Raw genomic sequence first — 17,514 nt, 5'->3', positions numbered from 1 at the left:
GTGGCTCCAGGATTGGAGAGGGGCATTATTTGGGGATTAGGAAGTGACACCTCAGGTGGGATTCAAGTCCTGATGCCCTCCTGGGCATCCCCCCCACCGAGGCTTCTGCCCACTCCTGGCTTTGTGGGCAAGGCTCCAGGCAGGGCTGAGCCCCTTGTCCGGGGCACAGCAGCTCCCCCTCCACGTTTCCTCCACTTCTTAATTCGTTCTCCATCATTTTTGTCTCCCCCTCCTCCCCCTCTCTGTCTCAGCTGCCTGATGAATGAAGGATGGGTTTTTAAGCCTTTTTTGCCCCCAAGGCCTGCAGCTCTGGCTCGGCTGCTATCGCTGGGATAAATGCAGCTTTTGGGCCCGGAGCAGCATCCGCCGGAGCCGCGGCCCCCCGCGCCGGGTTATCAATCCCCGCTCAGCACCGCCAGAGCTGGGCTGGGTCCTCTCCACTGGGAGCCCTTTTCCTACCCTCTGGCCACAAGAAAGACCAGTCTGACTTAATTCTGCACAGTATCAACACCAAACAGACTCAGCCCAGCACTACCAGCTCTCCTAATTCGGCTTTGTATTCCTTGGTTTTCATGAATTTTTAAAAAGTTTCCATTTCTCCCGGGTTTCGGCGGGTTTGCTGGGGTGTGTGTGCCCCAGTGGTGGCTCTGCATCCTCCTCCTTGCCCTCCTGGAGCAAACAAAGGGGGCAGAAAGTCAGCTTGGATCTCCTCACCTTGGGAAGTTTTTGGATGGCTTGAGAAACCAAGTGTGCCACAACTCAGGAGATGAAAGGGCCGGCTCAGGTCCTGGCACAGCCGGGGCCACGGTGCCACTGCTCCCTCTGGCAGCACTCAAACAGGAAAATACAGATGGTGCCACTTGCAGGGCAGGCATGGAGACTTGGGGAAGGAGGATTTGGGAATGGAAATAAAATGACCCAAGCCTCAATGGATTTAAAAAACCCAGATGGATTTCTTTGTTGTTTTGCTTTGTTGTTGGTGTGAAATGCAGCCTCCATCCGTGACTGGGAGCTGGAAGCTGCACTCTCCTTCCAGCCCTGTCCAGAGCAGAGAAATTAAGCCAGAACAGGGGAAAATGGAGATTCCAAGACGGAAAACATAGATAGAGTCTGTGAATACAGCCAAGCCAGGCACTTCAGTTTAAATCTAAGCACAGACAATTGGGAAGCCTCACTCTACCATACTGACATGAACTTTCATCCACTTCCAGTGGTCCACAGAGAACTTGGAGACTGGTCTGGCCATCCCAGAGGCTGAAACCTGGGCCCAGTCTGCACACCAGGGGTTCCTGTCTGCAGAGGTTGGCAGTGGTGACACTGCAGTCCCACCTGTGTCACAGGGCTGGAGCCTGTCTTTGGCAGCCCCCAGCCCCATCCCAAAGTGCAGCAGCCTATGGGGAATGGTGTGCCCCCATCCTGGCCAAGAGGAGCCAGCAGCCCCCCAGGGAGCCCCTGGGGCTGCACAGGGGTTTGTTGGCTGTGCAGGAAGAACCTTTGTTTTTAGCCCTCAATCAAACCCTCATGGACAGGCCATGTGTGCATCACTCAGATTATCACAGTCTTGAAGGAATAAAATGCAGCACTGGGGTTTTGGGGATTCAACCCCACGCTTCCAGGGCTGCAGATATTCCAGTGCTGATGCTGAAAACTGGGAAGGCATTCCCTCCAGCGAGACAGCCACTGCATCACACAGACCAGCACGAGGAAATGATGATGTACAGCTGGCCTTGGGGCACTTTGCAGCTCGATTGGCCTCCCTGGCAGAAGAATAACCAAGTTTATTGCCTCTCTTCCAGTGATCTTTACTCCCAGCTGTTTTCTCAGGGAGGTCTGGAACCCCATACCTCATCTGAAGAGCCACAGCTGCTGTGAGGTGCTGAGTTGGTTCCTGGGCACTGTGGTGCTGGTTCCTGGGATGGGGCTCAGCTCTCACAGGGGAAATTCTTCCCCACCTCTGTCCAAAGTAGACAGTGATGTCTGGGACCCCTTTTCCCCTCCTCCTGCAGATGCAGGGAGCTCCTGCAGCAGCACCAGCACCCTCGGACTGAGCACCCAGGCATCCCAGATGGGCAGCATCCATGTGCTCACTCCTTCACATCCCCTTCCCCAGCACCAAAACACCCAGTGCACCCACACCTTGATGCTGCAAAGCCCCTGCAAGGGATCCAAGAGCCCATTTCTGACTTAAACCCCACCAGCCTGGTCAGGAGAAAGGGAAAAAGGGACCCTTCCTGCCAAAAGCTGGTGATTCTTAGCTCCTGGTGCTGTTTGAGAGGGCAAAGGTGAGGTGGTGGCAGGTGATTTTTTTCCCCTTTTCCCTGGCCCTGCTGCAAACAGCCAGATTGCTACGATTCCTCTGTCATTAAAATGTAAATGAAAACAGACACAAAAACAATCTGAATTTCCAGCCGAGTTGCTCTTGCTTAATATTCTACCCCGAAGGGGGATGTGCGGAAGCAACAACATTTCAAAGGGAATCATTAAAGAGGGGAGGCTCAAACTGCGTTTCCATCAGATACCGCGGCAGAGCGCGGCTCTCGGGTCCCGCCCATCCCAACGCCGCTGGAAAGTGAGAAAAAGGTGCTGGAAAATGAACCATCCGAGCCAGGGTGAGGAGGATGCTCACACTGAGCTGGGCTGTGCTGGTCACATCCCAGCCTGGTCCAGTTCAGGCTAGGGATGGGCAGTGGTGCTCCATGTTTTGGCTGCAGTGATCAGGCTGGGATGATATCCAGATTTTAACACATTCCAAGGTTTTAGAAATGCAATGGAAGGGCGTCAGGGTTTGCAATGTGTCCTGACACCTCAGCAGGGCAAGGTGGGAGGAAGATCCAGGTATTCCAAATCCAGCCTCCCTCCTTGTCCACCCTGAGCTCTTGGCACTGGTGCTGCTCTGCTGTTTCAAGCAGGAGGTGTCTGTATTTCTTTTCTATTTATTCTGCTAGTGTCAGGCATTTAAAATGAAATATAAAACCTCAAGGAGTGAGAATAGCCTGAAAAATCCTGTTCTGTCCCAGTGGATGCATCAAAGCTCAGGGCCACACTTGAACTCCCAGGATTTGCCTCCGACCCTCCAGTTCTCACTGGTCAGTGCCACTTACCCAGGGCTGCAGGGATAAGAAGGCTGGATGGACACAGAGGATCTCTCTGTGAAGACACTGGAGCAGCAGGACAGAGCCCCCCCTGCTCCCCAGCACCCTCCTGGGCCTCCCAGGCAGCAGCAGGTGCTCCCAGCACATGTGGATCCTGTAAGGGCTGAGCTCATCCCTCCTGGCAGCCTCACTCCCCCATGCCCCAGGGAGCAGCCTGGGAGGGATGGTGATGGTGGGACATGGGGTGCCCAGGGGGGTGGGACCCCTTATTACACTAAGTTCTGCCTGGATGTGACATTTGGGGTGAGGGGAACAGCTCTGGCTGTGCTCATCCTCCCAGCTGAGAGCAAGGAAAGCCCTTTTCCCACTGCAAACCAAACATGTGGGATCTGGAAGTCTTCGAGACACAATAAACAAGGGATCCTGGGATGCTTTAAGTGTGTCCCATTCAGGATCCCTGGATAGTGGCATGAGATGATGAATTTTCTTTTGTACTTTCATTGCATCAGTTACCACATCATTCAATTTTATTTTTAAAGGCTTTTTTTTTTAAGCCCACAAAATACTGGAAAGGGTTAGAGTGGATTCCAATTACAAGGTAAAATATTTCCCTCCAAAGCTTCATAAATACTTGATTTTGGTTTAATGCCATTATTTTAACTTCCAAAGCAAGGCAACGTTTGCCAAGCCTCACTTTGTGCAGTAAAACCAGCCCAGCGTCACAGGGATTTGTTATAATAGTAATAATAAACTTTCAGAGAAGGCTTTAAAACCAGAGGGTCAGGCATGGGAATTCAGGCTTGGATGCTGTGGGGTGCATAGTTCAGATCCCCCCATGCTGGGGAGAGCCCCAATGTGTCTCCAGGTTTCTGTTTCCAACCAATGGCTGGATCCAGATCCTGCTGGTGGCATTCCCACACACCTGGGGGTGTTTGGGGCTGGAGCATCTGCCCTGAGAGCCAAGTTAACCCCTCTGTGAGGTGAGAATTCAGCCCCTTTATGGGAGCTTGGCAATCCCTGAGGTTGGGGAAATGCCTGGCATGGAGTGCTGGGTCAGATCCCTGTCCCAGCCCCGTGCTGGTGCCTGCCTGTGGCACCCACCCCACCCGAACTGCACCCAGAGGGGGCTGAGCATGGCATGCAGGGTCAGAGTGTCCTGGGGGCCTGGGCTCAACCCTGCAGCCTTTTGTGTCTTTATTGTTTTTCCCCCTGCAATTGGTCAGGTTTTTAATTAATTCCCAAATCTCATTTAGGGCACGGGAGCTGGGGGTGGAAAAGCTCTGTCTGAAGTTGATTTTGCAAATCAGTTCTGGCCATCTCCAGCCAGGTCCTGGGGCAGCAGCATCGGGCTCCCAATAACCAGGGAGGAAGCCTCTTGTTGCCAGAGCAGATCCACCTCTTTGATGTGCTCCCGCAGTTATTCTTTCATTTCTTGAGCAAATAATCTGGATTTTCACAATATTTACCTTGGAAATAATTATTTGTGTAAAGCATTTGACCAAGATAAACAGAGAATCTCTGAGTCTCGCTGCAGGGCTGGGAGGGCTCATGTTCCCCCAAACCTGCTGGAGCATGGGCTCCATGGAAAGTGGATGAGGTGAGAAAAGGGGTCAGAGAGGAGCACCCCACATCCTGTGGAGCCCCTGAGGGCTTGGACAAACCTCCCAGCAGCCCTGGCTGAGGATGGGAAATGTGGCCACTCTGCCCTTCACGCCTTGCTGTGTCTGTACATGGATCCCCAAATTGCACCCCTGGATTCCCACAGACTCAGAGGCTGGAAACGAGAAGCAGGAAGGGGTGGGGGGAAAGGTGAGTGAGGGTTCAAAGGGCTGCTACAGCCTCGCTTTTTCATCTCTAGTTAATCTCTGTGAAGCCTAAGGCAAAGTCACCTTTGGGTCAACACTCAGGTGTTGTTATCTGCCACCCCCATCACCCAGAGCTGCCCCCAGCCCTCCCCACGAGCAGGGCCTCGGGGCAGGGTGCCAGGAATCCGGGAATCCGGTCCCCCCGGTTCCAGGCACGTTCTCCTGGGGCAGAAGGTAAATCCTGCACTCAGACTGCACCGCAGCTCCTGCTGTCCCATGGGAGTGAGGGGAGGAGCAACACACCCCGCTGTTTAAAAACCTCTCAAACTTGAGCCTGGATGAGCTGCCAGCGCTGGCACAGCATGGCCAGGGATGCAGGGGGGGCAGGAAGGTGCCAAGAGCTGTGCCCTCACCTTGCCATCCACCCACAGCCCTGCTCCAGCACAGGGCAGCTGCTCCCAGCCCAGCAGGCCTGGGAAGGGAAAGAAAGGAACAAATCCAGCTGGGGCTCAGCTCCTTCAACTCCAAGGCTTTTATTAAAGTGTGCAACATGCCCACGATCACGATACGACAGAGGCAGCAGGCGCTGGACACGAGCGAGCAGGAGGGAGGTGAGGGCAGCATGAGCCTTGTGGGAAGCTGCCAGAATCCTCCAGGGCTGGCACAGGTTGCTTTGAGGAAGAGGTTTTGCAGTTTAGGAAGAGGATTTTTGTGGATCTCCTCACTGCACCCGCTGGCAGCAGCCCCAGGGGGAGCAGAGCCTGGCATGTGGGGCAGGAGGAGGCTGGTGCTGCCCCTGGCCCGTGGGTCTCTGCTGCACTTGGCCATGGCTGTTTATCCACAGTCCAGGAGCATCTGGTGGGTGGTGGGTGCCAGGATCTCACCAGGCTGCCCAGTTCTGCTGTTCCCTGGGCTGCTGGTGAAGTGGCTCCTCTGATGATAATTTGGCTGGGAGGAATATGGCAGCGCTGGAATCCCTCATCACCCTCCCTTGCAGATGAGAAATGGAATCAATGCCTGGCTTTGCTTGGCAACCAGGGCACGGTGGGGAGTGCAGAGCCCTCTGGCTGAGCCCTCACTGCCCACTGCTGCTCCTCCACATCAGCATTTTAATGGAATATGTGTCCTATGGATACACAGCAAAGCACAGCAAACACACAGCAGCTCCTTTTCCACCTCTAGTTAAGACAATTGTTCTTTGGGTTCTGTGTACAGCTCTTGATGGATAAAATGCAAGTTCAAAAAAAATACTCTCTTCTCTCTCAAATGATAAATTAATATAAACACCAACACCACAAGTTCATGAGAAGCTTTGGGATCATGCAGTAAGTGAGAGCATTGCCCACAGCAGGCAGACGTGCACACACACATAGACTTACATTAACTTTTCTCTAATACTGACATTAAAAACATACATTGGTGTTGGATCACTTGACTTAAATTTACTTTTCAGCATTCTGAGGTCACTTTTCAGAATGACTTTTTTTCTCTCTCACAGCCCAGGACACCTCACTCTCACCAACAAGTAATGTTTACCAGGGGCTGGGCTGTGGCTGCAGGGACACACCAGTGCAGGTGGGATGTGGGGATGAAGCACATGCTGGAAGTGCTTTGCTCAGGGAGGTTTAGAAGCTTCACTGCCCTGGGGCCCTCACTGCAGCTCCAGCACAGCAATCCTGGCACTGGTGTGGCTGAGCCAGGCTCAACAATGGACTAGATTAGGTTTAAAAATGAGCCTGCTCACCTTGGGCTCAACAAACCCCAAGGTCCTGAGGTCGAGCCAGCCCAGTGCCACCCTGGACCTGGACACAGGACAAAACAAATTCCAGTGCAGAGGGATAATGGAGATGAGCACTTGGGGACTCTTGGCTGCGTTGGAGAGAGATGGGAAGGGCAGGGTGGCACCAGGAGCCCAGAATGGAGATGCCACCAGCCAAGGCCACACCATCCAGAGGGTGAGGGCTGGGCTGCAGTGCTGGCTCCTCAGGGGCCAGGGGCAGCTGCAGCAGCGATGCAGGCTGGGCCCTGCTGCATGCAGCGGATGAGCTCCTTGCGATTATCCAGGATGGTGTCGAAACTCTCCTGCAGCCGGTTCTGCTGGTCCACAACTTTCTGCTGCAGGCCGTGGATCCAGCGCAGCAGGGCCAGGCGCCGGTACATCACCAGCTGGATGTGGTGCTTCTCCTTCTCCTGCTCCTTGAAGCGCTCCTTGTCCTGCAGGTGCTGCACAGCCTCTGCCAGCACCGGGAACAGGGTCCCCAGCTCAGGCTCAGCCGGTACTGCCTCAGGGGGGCTCCTGGCGCGGGGGGCAGAGGCAGGAGGGTCCCAGGTGGTGCTGCAGGTGCTGTCGGGGCTGTCGATGCTGAGGGAGCTGCTGGCGTAGCCGTTGTCCTCTGCAGGGGAGCTCGGGGCTTTGGCACATCCCCCGGCCGCCTCCTCGGCACTGCTGTGTCCCCCTGCCCCGCTGACCTCGGCTCCCTCGGGGGGGCTGCGCACCCCCTGCTCGGGGGGCACGGCGCCCAGGCCCGGGGCGGTGTCCCTAAGCCGGCCCTGGACCATCTGTCTCTGCATTAATAACAGCAGATTATCAGACGGATTTGCGGTGTTTTCGCTCCGGCTGGAGCCCTCCTCCGGCGGGGAGCCCGGCGCTGGCTGGCTCCAGTTCTCATTGCTGTCACACACCTCTCCCACGAAGTTGGAGTTGGAGTCCGGCCCATGTCCCGCCCCTGGGACGGCCGTGCCCGACGCTGGCCCTGCCCGGCCCTGCCGGAACGGGGCGTTTGCCGGGCAGACAGCAAACATCTCGTGGTGTCCTGCCTGCAAGAGAGACACGGAGCTGTGACACACCTGTGGGCACCTGGGCTGGCACAGCCCGAGCTCAGGACAGCTACAGTGGGCAAAAACACACTCTTAACTTTATTAACCTCTTTAAAGGTACTGGACCTATCATGGGGTCAGTGTTCCTGCGTGTTTGTTGCTCTCAGCATGTCCCCATGCAACATCATGGAGTCATGGAACGGATTGGGTTGGAAGAGACCTTAAAGCTCCTTTTGTTCCCACCCCTTGCCACAGGCAGGGATGCCACCCATCCAAGGTCATCTTCCCATCTGATGCAGAAGCTCAAGGAGCCACCTCCCATTCCATCTGTCTTCCCTGAGCTCCAGTCCAAGTCCATGTTCCTGCAGCATCCCTCGGGTGATGCCAAAGGGCACGGCAGGGCGCAGGCACGCAGCTGCACACGCTGCTGGCAGCATTTGGGCTGTGACTGATGCAATTAATTCCATGCTGGTAAAGGTGTGCTTGAAAGGTGATGCTTTCCCAAGAGCAATAAATGTCATTCAGCAGCTTAGACTGCCTGGTCTCCCCTGCACAACCTGTGCCACCAGCCCTGCTGGGATGGGGGGCTGGCCTCCAAACTGGTGACCCCACTGGCCTTCCTTCTCTGCAGGACTGGGAACAGACCGGCCCAGAAAAGGAGAGGTTATCCCAGTGTTCCTTGCCAGGCCACTGGCAGCGAGAGGTGCTTTCCATGCTCTCTGCTACAAGGACGCGCTCACAGGAATCGCGGGGAGGAACCCACCGTGTGTCGCGGTCTGACACCGGCCAGCAGCGGGGCAGCAGGAGCGGTGCGGGAGCCCGTGCCCAGCTCAGGATGCTGCCAAGGGCCTAAAATCCCGGGACCCCCACCCCGCAGCCCCCCGCATTGACATCTGCTCGGTCCAGGGCTGGGTGACACCCCAAAAAAACCGCTGCACCCCGCTGGAGCCGCGGGGCCAGGCTGCTCTGCCGGCGGGCCGAGCCGGGGAGCGCCCCTGCCCTGCAGAGCCTCCCGAGCCCCAGCCCCGCGGAGGGACCTCGCTGTGCCTCCGCAGAGCCTCCGCAGAGCCCCCCGGACCCGCAGCCCGGCCGCGACCCCCGGGAGGCTCCGCTCCGCTCCCCCCGCCCGGCCCCGAGCACTCACCGCCCGCTCCGGCCCCGGTGCGGCCCCGGTGCGGCCCCGGTGCGGCCCCGCTCCGGCCCCGGCTCCGTGCGCCGCCGCCGCCGCCGCGGGTGGGAGCGGGAGCGGAAGCGGCCCCGCGTGGGGAGGTGTCACGGCAGCACTTCCGACGGCGCCGGCGGGGCTGCTGGAGGGGCACAGGGATGCTGGGGGGGCACAGGGATGCTGTGGGGGGATAGGGATGCTCTGGGGGGGCAGGGATGCTGTGGGGGGAACAGGGATGCTGGGGGAACAGGGATGCTGGGGGGAACAGGAATGCTGGAGTGGAACAGGGATGCTTGGGGATGACAGGGATGTTGGGGGGATCATGGATGCTGGGGGGAGGATCATGGATGCTGGGGGGGACAGGGATGCCAGGGTGTGACAGGGCTCTCGAGGCCGCCCGGTCCTGCCCGGTGTCCCCGCTGCCGCCCGCCCCCGGCAGCCGTGACTGTGTGTATCCCTATGGGTCCATGATCACCCACAGCATCCCTCGAGAAACTCCCACCGTTGTTCTCCAGGAGAAAGGGGAAAACTCCCACCCGTGTCAGGGAGAAGGAGCAGAGCACCCCGGCACGCACAGCCCGGCGCTGGGTGGGTGCTGGTGGGCGCTCCCCGACACGGGTGGGGTGGCTGGATTGGGACACTCTGGCTCCTTCCCAGCCGCCCGTGGGTCCCGTGAGCCTCAGCAGGTCTCCGTGGGGATGGGGACGGAGCTGAGCGCTCAGTGGGTTCTTTATTCCCCTCGCCCGGAGCCGGGGTGTCCGCACTGGGAAAGGAAAAGGCTCAGGAACATCAAACGGTTCCCACGAGCCCCCGCCTGGCGCGGGGGTCACATGAAGCACCGGGAACGTCTCGGGAGATAAAGAGGCTTTGTGGGGCTGGGAGCCGCGGTGGGGGCAGCCACATACTCCCCAATGACCCCCCCAGAGCTGCCCCGGGCGGGGATGGTCCCATCTCCTGCCCGATCACCCGCTGTGGCGTTCCCTGTCATCCCATGCCAGCTCTGGGGTCGATATGGCACGAGCAGAGCACCGACATCCCAAGCGCTCCACAGCCCGAACCCAGGCTGGGCTCGGCACCTCTCGCCTGCCCCGAGGAGGAGGAAGGAGGGATAGAGAGGTGCTTTCAGGGTGGACAAAGATCCTTTTGAAAGCTGGAGGTGGGAGGTAGGGGAGAAATGCCGAGAGCAGATGTTCCCCCATGCCATGGTGAGGGTTTGGAGCAGTGGAATATGGGAACGATAAATAAGTTGTTTTAATTTCTCATCTGCCTGACAGGCCCCTGGACAGCCTTTCCTGCTCCCGGCTGCTCCAGAGGCAGACAACAGAGGGGCAGGACCAAGAGCTGTAACTGGGACACTTTGGCTGCAGCTCCAGGGGAAGCCTGGGATTAAAGGAACAAACCCTTCCTGTCGCACAGGAAAGGCAGGGGCTGACTCAGGCATCTGAAAATGGGCAGGACAGAAACAGGAGTTTGGGCACACAATGGGCTCGGCTCAGCCTTTGCCATCAGCTCAGCCTTTGCTTTGTGCTATTCTGGGCTTCACTCCCATTGTGGCCTGAACTCAAACTGAGTGAAATTTTCATCACTGAGAGCACAGAGGGAATTTTGATCCATTCGGGGACCTTCTCCTCCAGTTTACCAGGAGGCACATTCCAAACAGGCCTTTTCCATCTCCAGTTTAGATTTCAACAGTGCAGAAAACCATGAGTACCACTGGGGTTTGGCTCCAGGGCAGAGCAGGGTTTGCTCCTTTCTCAGCTTTTCTTGTCCCCACCCCAGGAATCCCCACAGGCCAACGATGTGCTGGAGCCTGCTGCAAACCTGCTGCCCTGGCTCTGGCTGGTTTGGGGGCTTTGGGGCTCCTCCCCCAAGCGCCAACCATGGTAAGAGCTGGGGAAGTTCTGGGTTCACAGAGGGATCCAGAAGCAGTGTTTTTAGGGGTCTGTCTCACTGGGATTTTGTACTGGTGCAGCTCAGGTTTGGCCCAGCTTCTGGGAATGTCTGTGTCTGATGGAGACCAGCAGGATTTGCTGCTTCCTGTGAAAACAGTTCCATTCCTCTGCAAGCCAGTGTCCCCTCAGCCCCAGCTGTCCCTCTCTGCAAGGACCTGCCTATGGGGACACTGCAGGGAACCCCAGAGCAGGGAACCCCAGGATAGAGAGGACATGGGGACTCATGGAGGGCTGGGCTGGTGCTTTTGGGGACAGTTGGAAAGAGGAGGTTTGGAAGTGGAAGGGGCTGAGTGATGAACTTCAGAGTCATCTTCCCCTCCCCTTCCCCCACTTTGTTCCAGAAATAAATTAAAAGCTCTCCCTCCAGGAAATTAAAAATTATTTAAGAAGGCTGAGCACAGGATTTGATGCACTGGGGGTTTGGAGCTGGGGATCCTGAGCTTGGAAGGGAGAAGGGCACTGGGGTGACCCACTGGAGCTTCTCCAGAAGGTGCTGGCACTTACTCCAGCAGAGCCATTCCCTGGGGCTGGGATGCTGAGCCCTTCCCTGGCCCAGGGTCTGTGACCTTGCACCAGCAGAGACCTGGCACTGTCACAGGGACATGCCAGAGATGGGAGCCTGGTGGAAATCATCCTTCCATGCCAGGGCCCAGCTCCCACTCCCTGTGCCCATCCCACCATCTGCTCCTCACCTGCCGCGCCTCCCCTGAGCCGCTGCCACGGCCTTTGAGCCAAATTGGCCCCAGAAGGAGCCCTGGCACTTGGCCCTGTGCCCACATGACATCAGCCCTGTGCCATGGCCACAGCTGGTCCTGACCCCTCTGCTGGGAGGGAGGCACTGGAGTTCAAAGCTGCAAGATGGGCTGGGGATGCACAGCCTTGCTGGGAGCAGGTGAGTGCTGGTGCTGCTGCTCCTCAGGTTCTGCCTGCAGCTCTCTGCACAGAAACACCCTGAGGATCCCACCATGTCCTTGGGAGTGTTTCCCAAATGCTACTGGAGCTCTTGGGGAGGTGGCCATTGTCTGGAAAGCCTGTTTAGTGCTCCACCACTTTCTGGGGATAGAACTTTTTCCTGATATCCAACCCAAACCTCCCAGTGATGCTCAGACAGGCTCATGCTGGCATCTTCAAGCCTTGAGCACCCCAGGTCACAGCTCACCCAGGAGCCACCATCCTACTCGTGGGCTCATCTTGGTAGCCCAGTGCTGAGATGGGCAGCTCTTCCCGAAAGAGTTAAGGGCGAAACATTGCAAATACAGAAGAAAAAAAAAAAAATTACAAAAGAAAAAAGTGCCCTGAACCACATGCGACCTAACCTCCCCAGCGGCTCATCTGAGTTTAATAATGGAGGAGGGAAATCTCCCAAAAAGCTCTCAGAGAAATTAAAGTAAACAGTGTGCTGACCTCCAGCCCGCACTGCCCCGACGCTGACTCGCCGGCCACGGCGCTCTGCCTTCCCTGGCATTCCCTGTAATTGTAAACACATTCGGGTAAATACAAGGGGAGGGGAGTGAGGGGGTCCTGGGGGAGCAGCTCTCCCCACAGCCAGCTGATTTTGGGGCTGAGCATTGGGTCAAAGCCGTGGGTGACGTCTCTGGGCAATGCGGCCATGGATGTCTCTGGCTGTGAGGAGCTTCACAAGGACTGGGGGCTGCAAGGGTCCAACCTTGCCAGTGGGAACAGGAGCCACTGGGACACAGTGCTACCCTCTGACTGCAGAGCTGGTGCTGGAAAACTTCATGTTGGGAGCAGTGGCAGGTCCCACAGATGGAGAGAAGAAGAGGAGGAGGATGCCATTAACAGGTTTGTCCTCTAGGCCTCAAAAAATTTAAAAACAACGCTCTAATTTTCATAGATCCTAGTAATTTTTTTAGGGAGAGGAAAAAAAAAACCAACCCCAGGCTGTACAAGTGCTGACATTCCTCTCTGGAGAGGGGCTGGAAAAGCCTCCGGTCTGGAGGGAGGAAGCATCACTGCCCAGCCCAGGCCCATCCCTGGCCTTGCTCCATCCTCATCCTCATCCCCAGCCCTCTCCTGCTCTCACATGCAGCATCCCATGGTCTGCATTTCCCACCGGATTTTCTCGGGGAAACATCACTTGAAGGCTGGGGAAGGGGCAGAGGGGGCTGGATCCAGGTGACCTCATTCCCTTGCCCACAGCCCCAGCCCCTGGCTGGTCCTGCTGCCTGATGTCTACCTGTAACTCCAATTCGTTTTCAATCAGAATCAAACAGATGCACTGTATTTGGTGAAAAATGCCAGGAATCTGCAGCCAGCTTGGATTTCAGAGGGGCAGAGGTCAGAGCCTGCTCACTGCAGCAGCTCCCAGCCCCAAGAATCAGCCTTTGGGTAGCACCGGGAGGAGGAGGAGGAGGAGGAGGAGGAGGAGGAGGAGGAGGAGAAAAGGGCTGCGGGGCCAGGGAGCCCGGCGGAGCTGTGACCCTCCCTGCCGAGGGCTGAGCCGCCAGTGATGGGGACATGGGGACACGCAGCTCTGTCACCCAGCGGGGACAGAGACCCCCTTGCCAAAGCGCTCATGAGGAGGAGGAAGCCTCCTTATCCTTTGCTTTCCTAACACCCCCCAAAAGTGGATTTCTCTTGGCCAGGGGAGCGGGGCTGCCTCCCGTTGACGTTTCCTCTGCGGTTCATCCGCCGCTGAGCCACAAAAGGGGAATATTGCTGCCGACTCCACCCCTTCCATCAGACCAGGACACAAAAATCACCATTTCCTCTTGGCCTGTGAATCACTAATAAACTCCAGACAGAAAGGACTGATTAGGAAATTGTTTGGGAAATGGAAAGGAAGGGGGAGGGAAGGGCGCTGGCCGCAGCCGGAGCCCCTGGGTGGCTTCGCCCCTCGGTGTCACCTCCCAGAGCCTTGGAATCCTCAAATCTGCTCCAGCCCCGTCCCATCCCCGTCTGGCTGCAGGCAGAACTCTGCAGTGGATGGATCTATCTCCCTGCAAGCATTCGGGGACGAAAATCTCGGTGTACACTGAAGTATATATTTTCTATTTGATCACTATCCCTTGGCTGTTCCGAGCCCGCGGGATCCTCACCAGGTGTCCCTGGAAGGGCTGGTGCCATTAAATGGGAAGGGGACGTGTGACATCCTGCAGCCCCGACCCCACATGGGACCGTCCCCTCCCTCCCTCCCTGCCGATGGAGCGACCCCCGAGGGCTGCACACTTGCTCTGACACAGAAAGGCTCCACATTTGGACCTCATAACACAGAAAAAACGTCAGGATTTTGAAATTTCAGCCTTGGACCCAAATCTGATACATTCCAGAAATGCTTTAATTTATCCCTTTGTCACAACATTCAATAAAAGGTTTCATTTCAGCTGCGCCGCTTTGATTAATAACTGTAACAGATTCTAACCTGAAGGAATCCTCTGATATTGTGTCCATGGAAATTAAATGTTTGATTGCACATAGTCAGGATTTTCTGATGTGGAAACAGCTCCACTAGAGAACTTTGAACAAGCTCTAATCAAGAAACACTTCGAGTTATTTTTCTTTCACCTATAACAAGTCAAAACATCTGTTAAAAATTCAATCGGAGCACAACTGCCTAAAAAAAAATTAAAATTTGGTGTAAAACTGTCCAGGTTGAAGCCAGGTGGGATGGCTGGACCTGGGCTCAGCACTGGTGCCCACCTGGCCAGCACAGGCTGCGAGGAGCAGGGTCCCCATGGGGGGGTCCCACAGCCCATCCCTCCTGCCCTGGCACCATCCAGGTGTCACTGTGCTTGTCCCCGTGTCCCTGTGAGCTCCACACCACCAGCACCTGCCACAGCATCCTGGGGATGCTGGTGATGGCCACCGAGGCAGCAGGAGCCACTTGGCATCTCCACAGCAGAAAAATGGAGCAGAAGGTGTCTTTGGGCTGATGGGGACGTTTTCCATATGCTTGAAATCCTCTGTGCTTTAGTAAAAATGGAAATACTGGGATTTCCATTGTCTGGGTACATTTTCCTTTCTCTTTCTTCCCTGGCACGGCAAGAGGTTCCTGTCTGCTTAAGCCATGGGAGAAGGCGGATGGATGGGAAGGAAGAGGGAAAACCAAAATCCTATAAGAATTTGGGAACATGGGGGATGTTCCCATGTTTCCATGGGGACCGTGGCTGCTGTGGGCGCTGATCCCGGCTGTGCTGTGCCACAGGTGCCCCTGTGCCAGACGGGGAGCGGTGGCACATTTTTGAGGTCAGAAAGCAGAGTTTCCAGCAATTAGAGCGGCATGCCAAGATAAACCCCCGCTTCCTGGCTGATCTGTTCCCATCAGCCACAGCCCCAGCGAGACGGACCCCGGCGAGGGGCTCTGCTGGCGGGAACAGCCCCGCAAATTCTCTCTGCATGGGTGAAATTCCCTCCGCTACCGAGGTTATTATCTCCCAACAGGAACCAACAATATCCTTTCATTTAGGCACTAATTCGAACAATGTGCGCCGGCCGGGGGAGGGAGGGCACTCGCTGCTCCGGAGCCTTTGAAAAATCCAGGCAGGAGCCAAACCAGAGGGAAAACAAAAGGCTGGGATGATGCAAATGGCTCTGCAGGGCAGGGCAGGGATGAGAGCTGGTGCTGGAAATGCGGTGCTGCCAGTGCAGGGCATGGCACAGGGCACAGGGGAACGCAGGGCACCCGGCTCCTACCCAGGGAATGCCATCCCTCAGGCTGTGCTGGAGCCAGGAACCCCATCCATGGGGGTTTTGCCCACTGGCAAAGCCACCTTCTTCACTTAACCAGCCTCAAGATTCCAACTCCCATTGGGTGAGAGGGTGCAGTAAAAAATTCTAAACTTCTTGTATCACAAAGCCTCACACTTGGCACCAGGAAAACATGAAGAGTGTAACTGAGAACTGTGAAAACATCCTAATTTCTGCTTTTCAGGAGCAAACAGGACAAACACAGCAGGGGAAGAGATCCCCCATCAAGTGGAGCTCTTCCACCACCACTGCAGCACCCAGGGGCTGGTGGCCATGTCCCATGGACTGTGCTCACCTTACTCACCATGGTTTGTAATGAGGCCAGTGTGGTTTGGAATTGCTCATCAACGGGGATCTCTGCTGGCATTTGTTTGGCAGAAGTATCCCCATCCTCATTCTCATCCTCATCCCTATTCCATCTCCATCTCCATCTCCAGCCTCACTCCTGACCTCATCTCCACTTCCATCCCTATCTGAAAATCTGCTGGGATGGAGCCTCCCATTCCCACTGGCTGTCCCAGTGCTAATTCCTCCTGGGAACACCTCACAGGGATTTCCAGGGGAACATGGGGGGATTCTCCCATATTTACTCTTCGAGTGCTGCTGTTATGAGTGTTTTCTCCCACGTAGGGAGAGCAGGCACATTCCCTGACAGGGATATCAGTTGGAACATCATCTAATTGATTACATGGAAATTGCTGCTGGTGGAAAGGAAAGCCCTTGCCTTGCTCTTGGTGAATTAATTTTGCTTTTGCCATTCTTGGCTGTGCTCGATTAATCTTGTTAAAGTGATAAAATTTTAGCTCACACTTCACTCACAGGGTACAGGGAGGCTCCTGGAGCCAGAAGGTTGGTTAATCACCGAACAGAATCATGGAATATTCTGAATTGGAAAGGATCCACAAGGATCCAACACCTGGTCCTGCACAGGACATCCCAACAATCCCACCCTGTGCCTGAGAGCATTGTCCAAACGCTCCTGGGGCTCTGGCAGCCTTGGACCTGTGACCATTCCCTGGGGAGCCTGGGCAGTGCCCCACCACCCTCTGGGGGAAGAACCTTCCCCTGATATCCCACCTAATTCTTCCAGTGATGATGAAATGAGCTCAACAAGCTGCTGTAGTGGCCACAAGTACTCTGGCAGCAGCCCAGCCAGGACACAGGTCACCCAGGAGCCACCAGGTTCATCCCAGCTCTCTGGTGCTGGGCAGGACTCCGGGATGCTCAGAGGGACCGGGTTCACTGGGATGCAGGATGCTGTTCCAGGAGCCAGGACTGGGCTCACTGGGATGCAGAATGCTGTGTCAGGAGCAGGGACCGGGTTCACTGGGATGCAGGATGCTGTGTCAGGAGCCAGGACTGGTCCCACCGGGATGCAGGATGCTGTTCCAGGAGCCGGGACTGGTCCCACCGGGATGCAGGATGCTGTTCTAGGAGCCAGGACTGGTCCCACCGGGATGCAGGATGCTGTTCCAGGAGCCGGGACTGGTCCCACCGGGATGCAGGATGCTGTTCTAGGAGCCAGGACTGGTCCCACCGGGATGCAGGATGCTGTGTCAGGAGCCAGGACTGGGCTCACTGGGATGCAGGATGCTGTTCCAGGAGCCAGGACTGGGCTCACTGGGATGCAGGATGCTGTGTCAGGAGCCAGGTCTGGTCCCACCGGGATGCAGGATGCTGTGTCAGGAGCAGGGACTGGTCCCACCGGGATGCAGGATGCTGTTCTAGGAGCCGGGACTGGTCCCACCGGGATGCAGGATGCTGTGTCAGGAGCCAGGACTGGGCTCACTGGGATGCAGGATGCTGTTCCAGGAGCCAGGACTGGGCTCACTGGGATGCAGGATGCTGTTCCAGGAGCCAGGACTGGGCTCACTGGGATGCAGAATGCTGTGTCAGGAGCAGGGACCGGGTTCACTGGGATGCAGGATGCTGTGTCAGGAGCCAGGACTGGTCCCACCGGGATGCAGGATGCTGTT

General features: G+C 56.4%; 1 protein-coding gene across 1 annotated transcript; it reads right to left on the bottom strand.

Moving 5' to 3' along the window:
* Positions 1 to 5,414: 5,414 nt before the first annotated feature.
* C23H1orf216 (chromosome 23 C1orf216 homolog) lies at positions 5,415 to 8,934 on the bottom strand. The gene is made up of 2 exons (XM_056508930.1): positions 8,859 to 8,934; positions 5,415 to 7,714 (listed from the first exon to the last, which is right to left on the bottom strand). The coding sequence occupies exon 2, from the start codon at positions 7,697 to 7,699 to the stop codon at positions 6,881 to 6,883; it is 819 nt and encodes a 272-aa protein (XP_056364905.1). The 5' UTR covers positions 7,700 to 7,714; positions 8,859 to 8,934; the 3' UTR covers positions 5,415 to 6,880.
* Between the last annotated feature and the right edge of the window lie 8,580 nt (positions 8,935 to 17,514).

Source organism: Oenanthe melanoleuca, chromosome 23 (assembly GCF_029582105.1).
Source record: "Oenanthe melanoleuca isolate GR-GAL-2019-014 chromosome 23, OMel1.0, whole genome shotgun sequence".
Taxonomy (NCBI): domain Eukaryota; kingdom Metazoa; phylum Chordata; class Aves; order Passeriformes; family Muscicapidae; genus Oenanthe; species Oenanthe melanoleuca.
This window is presented reverse-complemented; position numbering and strand designations above follow the sequence as displayed.

What these genes read in the sequence shown, in the direction of transcription:
- C23H1orf216 (XM_056508930.1), bottom strand. Translation starts at nt 7,699, where the DNA reads ATGTTTGCTGTCTGCCCGGCAAACGCCCCGTTCCGGCAGGGCCGGGCA.